Source organism: Chroicocephalus ridibundus, chromosome 4, assembly GCF_963924245.1.
Source record: "Chroicocephalus ridibundus chromosome 4, bChrRid1.1, whole genome shotgun sequence".
NCBI lineage: Eukaryota > Metazoa > Chordata > Aves > Charadriiformes > Laridae > Chroicocephalus > Chroicocephalus ridibundus.
The window spans coordinates 20,659,909-20,667,542 of record NC_086287.1 but is presented as its reverse complement, the minus strand read 5'-3'; the positions used below and the strand labels follow the sequence as shown (position 1 = coordinate 20,667,542).

General features: G+C 45.4%; 1 protein-coding gene and 1 non-coding gene across 2 annotated transcripts; both read left to right on the top strand.

The window, feature by feature from the left end:
* Positions 1-693: 693 nt before the first annotated feature.
* On the top strand, positions 694-6,365 carry RPLP2 (ribosomal protein lateral stalk subunit P2). The gene is made up of 5 exons (XM_063333596.1): positions 694-812; positions 1,389-1,512; positions 3,297-3,345; positions 5,462-5,560; positions 5,982-6,365. The coding sequence occupies exons 2-5, from the start codon at positions 1,390-1,392 to the stop codon at positions 6,056-6,058; spliced, it is 348 nt and encodes a 115-aa protein (XP_063189666.1). The 5' UTR covers positions 694-812; position 1,389; the 3' UTR covers positions 6,059-6,365.
* LOC134515726 (small nucleolar RNA SNORA52) lies at positions 3,505-3,637 on the top strand. Its single transcript, XR_010071093.1, has one exon. It is a non-coding gene; the product is annotated as a small nucleolar RNA SNORA52 (small nucleolar RNA).
* Positions 6,366-7,634: the final 1,269 nt, after the last annotated feature.

The window sequence follows — 7,634 nt, the reverse complement described above, 5'->3', positions numbered from 1 at the left end:
TGGGAAAAGAGCCCCTTGCTCAAAGCCGAACACAAGCTGCAAACTTCTCTTCCCACAGGGGGTAAACGCTAACCACTGACTGCTTCGCTGAAGAGCTTCCTCAGTTATAAAACTGGGAGCACCAGAAGTACCAGAGAAGCGGGGAGTGCTCACACCCGCGTGGCGAGGGGACCTCCAGGGCAGCAAGGCAGGGATAGCCAAAGCCTCCTCACAGCCCTGCTGCCGCAGCAGTTCAGCTTCATTCAGGTCCAGTGGATTTTGGCACATTAACTTTTCACTTTTATTCATTTCCTTAATCCAGGAAGAAATCAACCGAACCCAGCCTGGGCAGTAACTCCCAATCCCACGGGGAGCCCTTCCCACTGTGTTTCTCGCTCCCGGCCCCCCCCGGAAAAGTACAGGCCGCCCGCCCCCTCCTGTGGGCAGCTTTTCCTCAGCGGAGGGGCCTGCGCTTCCCGGGAGGCCAGGCCAGACCGGCGTCGCCCAGACCGCTGTGCCCTGCCTTTGAGGGGTAAAAGAAAAGCCCTGCAGGCGTAAAATTAGTAGCCGCGGGCTCGTGCTGAGCCGGCGCCCAGCCGCCCCGCTCTGCGCATGCGCCCTCGTCTGCACGGCAGCCCTCAGTGCGGCAGCGAGGCCCGCGGCTCCCCATTGGCCTGCCCGCTCCCTGCCCGCCTAGCCCAATAGCAGCGCGCGTTGTTGAGGGGTCACGGGAAGAAGGCGTGGCCGAGGCACCGCCCCTTCCCTTTCGCCGCCGGGCTGCCATCGCGAGCGCACGTTCCAGGCCTGTCTCCCGCGCCGCCGCCGCCTCCCAAGTAAGCGCGCGGCGGCCGCGTCCCCCTCCTCCCCCGCGGGAATGGGCGCTCCCGCCCCTGCCCGCGGCCGGCCGTGGGGCTTGGGCGAGACCACTGCGGGCGGGACGGTGCGGGGAAATGGCGGCCATGTGCTCTCCCGGCCTGGGCCTGGGCCTGGGCCTGTTGGAAGGACGGGGCGGGCTGAGGCGAACGCCGCGGGCAGCCGGGGTGGGGATGCCGTCCGAGGGGCAAAGAGGTGTTACGGAGGCTGTGGTGGCGCTTTCTTTCGGGGGAAGTGTGGGGTGCCGGCAGGGTTAGGCCGGGCCGACTGCTGGGGCCTTCGGGCGGCAGCGCCCCGGAGCCGGCGCGGGGCGGGAGCAGCTGCGGCTCCGCGGTGTTTCACGGGCTGCTTTGTGCGGGGCCCTGTGCTGGCGGAAGGCCGGTACGCGGCCTCGCCTGTCCTGGGCTTTCATCTGATAGTAGATCTAAACAGTTGTAGCCGGGAGGGTGAGGTTTGCTTCCCCCGGTGAAAAAATAAACTTTCTCGGAGTGTGTAGTGGTCATCCGCACTGAAGGCCCCGTTCTCTTGTTTTGCAGGATGCGTTACGTTGCAGCTTATCTTCTAGCAGTCCTCGGTGGCAATGAGTCTCCTACTTCAAAGGACTTGAAAAAGATCCTCGACAGTGTTGGCATTGAGACTGATGATGAACGGATGAACAAGGTGGCATTGCCTCTTAATTCCAGATGGTCCTGTCCCTGTGAGCGTCAGGCATTGGAGCTGTTCCTTTGGCTTCAGTGTTTCTTTAGTTGCCAGGCTCTTTATCTAGTCTTATTTTGTTTAGGTGTTTGATGATCATTACATATGTGATTTCTGAAACACTGCTTAACTAATCAGAACTATTTTTATGACGTTTTTGTAGAAGTCTTGCTTTCCTATTTAACACCTGTCCTCTGCAAAGATCTCTGTCAGTTGTTGCTGACTTACAGCCGTTCGATCTAATAATTTTAAATGGGATGGTGGCTACAGATAAGTATGTATTGAAAACAAGTTCTGTTCTGACACAATGTATAGTTTGCAGTTCATGTTTAATTTTGGCTTTTGGTCAGTACTGATTCAAAGCTAACCCTTTTGAAGGCCTGATATTCAATAATAAATTCTTATTTAGTGTACAGTAAAGAAGCATTTGTGCCTTCACCAAGAAACATAGGCAAATTACAACATGGACGTTAAAAGTATTCAGTAACAATATGTTGGAAGATTTTGGAAATTAATGCTGAAATGGTTGTGTTGAAAAACAAGCTTTTTAAGAAGATAATATCTTAATTAGAGTGTTTCTTGTGATATAATAGACTTTCAGTCTTGTGGACTTAAATGGCCATGGAAATAAAGAACTAAATATGGTCTTATCACCTGGCCCATACTTGTATGTGGAGTGTTTCTAGAGAGGTGGAAGAAAAAACAAGCTACTTTCCCAGTTGGAGACAGTGTTTTACCATTGGCCCAACCAAACGATGGGTTGACTGAGGTGACAGCATCCTTTTTACAGTTTGGGATGTTGGATTGAACTTGTACTCCTGTGTAAACACCAGGTTTTTTGGCTTGGGCTTGTTTACATTTGTTTAATACTTTTATAAATTAGTTGTTTTCTTTGATCCTCCAATATCCAGAAAGCTTCTCTGGAATTTGTTTTGGTTGTGATTAATTAATCCCCTTCTATTGGCTGTATCTTAAGCCAGTGTAAATCTGGTGAAGTCTTAAAAACACCTTCCTTCTGGATGAAGCAAGCACACAGGCACTGCATTTCACAGATCGCACGCTCTGTGTAAGCAGGAGTTGCCTGTTGAAAAACTCTTGGTTATAGTCCTTGTGTTTGGGTGACTCTGCAGTGCTCAGCACTCACTCCTGGTAGAGGGACTCACCAGTAAGGTCTGTGGTCTTTTTTTTTTTTTTAAAGTGCTTGCTTGCATTACCAATTTCTGGGTTTGTATTTTGCTTTCCTCATCCCTGGTTGTACACCAATGCTGGTAAAATTGAAGTTGGGACTCTCTGTTCCTGTGCAAGGGTACAATGGCCAGCTCGGCTATAACATTTGGTAACGCTGGGAACAGGGCTCTGTGGTTTTTGGTCTAGGGCCCGGTGCTTCAGAGCCTCCCAGTGGGTATTAAGCAAGATACGTTAACAGTCCCTCAGTGACTAACAGGCCATTAGTGGGATTTCCTAATTGGCTCCACAACTTTTGTGTATTCTTTCTGCAAGGTCCTTGGATTCATTATGAATTTATTGTAACAGATTTCATGAAAAAGCTTTCACAGAAAAGTATGAAAGGCTTAGCTGGAGTTTTCATTTCAGTGTCCTGTTCCTTCCACTGAGAAATAAGGAACATTGGGGCTGTATAAGCACCAGGATGGAGGCATTGCACATGATGATTAATCAGTACTGGTTTAAACATAGCTTATACTCATGCTGTTTTGAAACTATTAACATTCTAAACTTAATTTACACAGGTTATTAGTGAGCTGAATGGAAAAAACATCGAGGATGTCATTGCGCAGGGTAAGTACCATCTCTTAAGTGTCACAGATAATTGCCTCTACTACTTTGGTAACTTAGACCCGAGAGCGTAGAATTGCTGCCAACTCCCTGATTATTCATCAGTTTAGCTTTGCGGTTGAGGACTTCCATGCTGGATCTCAGCTGAAATGACTGAAATCCAGGTCCATTCTAATTCCCTGCAGGTCGGTGCCAGTACCTGCTGGGTTTCGCTTGTGGACCACATTAAGCTGGAAAACTTGGGCATGTATGAGCTTACTGGTAGTCTGCTCGTTACATAGTTTTCTGGACATGTTGATTGCAGAAAGAATTAGCTGTCCTTCTGAGTTCTCTGGGGGACTTTTTCTTTGCGTTTACCCACTTCTATGCACCAATTATGTAAAACAGGAAGAACAGACTGTTAAATGTGAATAAGTGTCAGTTCATATTAAGGGTACAGTTACACCTTCTGCTGTTAATGCAAACCTCTCCAGTACATACACATCTCTTTTTGAACTTCCCCAAGTCTGGCATTTCCTTTTCTCTAAGATAGGACTCTTGAGTGCTGGCTTCTATAGAAGCTTGTGATTTTACCAAAGCTGGAACTTTTAACATTAATTGACTGGGTCATAGGGCTGAAATAAAGTAGAGCTGAGGTGTAGCGCAAAGGTTTCTGATTAATTAGTGTCTGGTTTTTTGTGCATAGGCACAAGGGAACTTTTAGGCATATATTTGCTTAAAGGTTGCCAGGGCTTTGCTTGCCCTTGCTGTTACAAGCAGTAACTGGACATTTCTGTCCATGTGGTCTGAAGACCTAAGAGAGCCATTATGCGTGTGCTTACAACACACCTATAATACTGTAATACTTTAAATAAATTCTTTCCTAGAACATACTGACATGCATATGAAACATGTTTGTTTACTTAGCTAGTTTATTAGAGCTTGAAGTAACAGGGGATTATTTAGAAACTGATTCCCAGAAATTGGAATACAGGCAAACATATTTTGTATGCAACCTCTGAATGCCAAGGGAGCCTTGGTATGTGAAGGGCAGATGCCAGAGAACTAACTAGCTTGCCAAAGACAGGCATAAATCAGAAATCAGTTTACTGATCTCAAAGGAGATGCAATAGGGTTCACAGAGTGCTGGAGAACTTGTTTGAAATACTGTACTCTTTGCCATAAATACATCTTTCCCCCCTTCTCTCCTGTAAGTGTGATCCAGTCATGCCCTCACAGTTCTCTATCCTGTTAAAAAAAAGGGGCGTTGTCATGGTTCAACCCTAGCCAGCAACTAGGACCATGCAGCCACTCGCTTACTGTCTCCCCATTCCCCGCAACCAGTATGGTAGGAAGAAAAGGAGGGGGAAGAAAACGCTCACGCGTTGAGATAAAGACAGTTTAATGGAACAATAATGAAAAAGGAAAATAACAATAATAATAGTAATGGAAAAAGAATGTACAAAATAAAGTGATACAACACCAGTTGCTCTTACCACCTGATGATCAGTTCCCCAGCCTGTCCTGAGCAGCCATCACGGATTCCTGCTCTGTGCCTAACCCCCGTTTATATACTGAGCATGACATCTATGGTAAACATCACTGAGCACCAACTAAAACAATATGTGTTATCAACATTATTCTCACACTAAATAATAAACAGACTAGCTACTAGAAAGAAATTCTATCGCAGTTGAAACCAGGACAGGATGGGCAGGAAGGGGGGAAGCCAGTGTGTTATTTTTGAGGCATATTGAAATTAATGATTTTTGGGCTATTATGCTGTATTCAGAAGACATACAGTTTTTCTGTACATGTGAAATTGGATGTGTTTTGCCATATTTTTATATGAAAGGTTTGTGGGGAAAAAAAATAGGGGACTTTGTCTATAGAAGAGAACTTACTAATAATGTGCTTTTTTGGGGGGAAAAGTCTTTGAGTCTTAAACTCTGAAGGTTTTTTTCACAAAATAGTTTATACTTTCTTATTGTGGATGCAGCCTCTTGTTCCTTTCAGCTAATAGTGACAGGTTCAGTCCATGAGACATGTATCTGTGTTTTCTGCACTCTGATTTCTCTTCCTTTTCACCTTACCTCTGTGCTTGCAATGAGCATTTAAATAACTCTTCTGTCCCACTCAGGTAATGGAAAACTTGCCAGCATGCCGGTTGGGGGAGCTGTGGCAGTCTCTGCTGGAGGGGGCTCTGCTGCTCCTGCTGCAGCTGCTGCCCCTGCTGCCGGTGAGTATGGGCAGAGAGGTGTTGTTACAGGGCAGCTCTGTTTTGCTCTGTTAAAATCTTAAAAGTTGAGTTGAAATTTCAAGGCTTTTCCATTTTGGTAGTTCACTCTGTGATTGAAGTGTAAACCCGAACAGTTACGTTTCCCTTGGGCTGTCACAAGCATTTTCTCTTATCCACCTTAAGATTGGTCTGGCTTAGAACCAAGAATCAGACCGACTTCACTGTCTAAAGTACGTCCCTTCAGTAATAGTGTCTGTGTCCCCTTGGTGTTTATATGTGGCTACTGAGAGGGAATGAGGTGAACCTTGGAGCTTGAAATACCAAAATACAGAAGCTGAGAACACCAAAACATGTACCTTGAAAATCTGTGGTGCAAAAAATGTAAATACTGACCATTGGCTTGGTCTTTTCTTTCTTTCAGCTGAGGAGAAGAAAGAAGAGAAGAAGGAGGAATCTGAAGAATCTGACGATGACATGGGATTCGGCCTATTTGATTAATTATTTGTTTTAGAGAAATTAAAATTCTTTGTTTTAAATGGGGTTTTTTTGAGTTTATTACTACAACCGTACAAGTGCTGTGGGATTCAGACAGCTGTTCTTAATATAGCTCTGACAAAGCTTTGATTTTTGTCTCTTTGAAACAGGTATGTGAATTTTATGACACTCCTGTTTCTTAAGCAGCATGTGTAAGCTGAATCTAGCTGATGTTAACTCAATTTCACCTTCTCCACGCTATTTTGCTATCCCAGTTATGCAGGAAAGACTCCCTGTCTATTCATCAATAAAAGTATTTTATTTTCCAGGATCTGTTTAATCCATTCCAAAACACGTGGAACTGAATGGACAGCAGGTCTGAATTAGTCCAGAAACATCATTTCAGACCTAATTATAGGAATTAGCTTTTGTAAATATCTAAAAGCACCAATTTCATTGCTCTGTCGGGTTCCCAAGATCTAGGGACATCACCAGTAAAATGCTTCACTATGCTTGGATTTCATGTTATATCCTTATGCTTCGCATAGAAACTGTAACAAAAAAACCAAACCAACGCATCCTGCTCTTCATGAGACAGAGGTCAATGCAAAGGTGCTTTTCATACTGAATAGTTGTTCGGGGGGTATCTGAAATACCAGGCTGTGAAGCACCTTGATCTGAACAGAAGGGAACTATTTATGAGGAGAATGGTATTTTTGAAAAACAAACTGATCTCTGCTGTGCCCAGAAGAACGCATCAGCTTGGGAGGACAGTAAATTTTGCTTTTATAAAGTATCTTCCAGGATACAGTTCGGGCAGGCAACTTACCCTGACTACTAGGTCTTTGGCTGCTGCTGTAAGTAGGTAGAGTACGAGTAGCACATGTGATGATCTTCCCATGCCAGGTCTCCACAGGTTGTGTCAAAAAGAGCTGTTGTGGAGCAGTCTATACCATGAAGCTTTTCTAACATAGTTGTTTTGGAGAAAAAAAAAAAAGCACTAGTTGATAGGGCTATGTTGGTTATGAGTCACTGAACAAAGCATGGCAAGTACTTCTGAGGAAAGATGGGTGAAATCCAAGTAGGAAAATATTTTATCTCCCTGTGGTGTACTGAGAGAAAGCGCCCATTACTTCACAGCAGCCAAGGGAGAGAGCAGTGGAAAGATCCTCAGACCTCAAAATGGCCATGATTCAAGCTGCCCTTCTGTGCCTGCTGCAAGAAAAGAGTTACAGGAGGTAACAGTGCCAGTACCTTTCATCTGCTTTGTCTCTTAAGTCCTCGCATGGGTGGTAGGACTGAAAACTGCTCATGTTCACTCTAGTTCTCTGTCAGACTTGTGATGACTGTGGTTTGGCACTGGAAGGGGTGTAGGTATATCTGCATTTCTTGCTGATTTCTCCACGTCAGATCACTGAAAAAGACTGTTCTTGGATCTGGTTTTACTGAGAGGTAACTCCCCCACACCCTGCAATGTTGCCCTGCTGAGCTGCTGCAAGAGCAAAGTCAATGTTTTCACAGGAAGGAACTGCCCTGTCGCACCACTCAGCAGGGTGTTTCCATGCCCACAGGAATTTGTTTTAGTGGCACTGAGCTATTC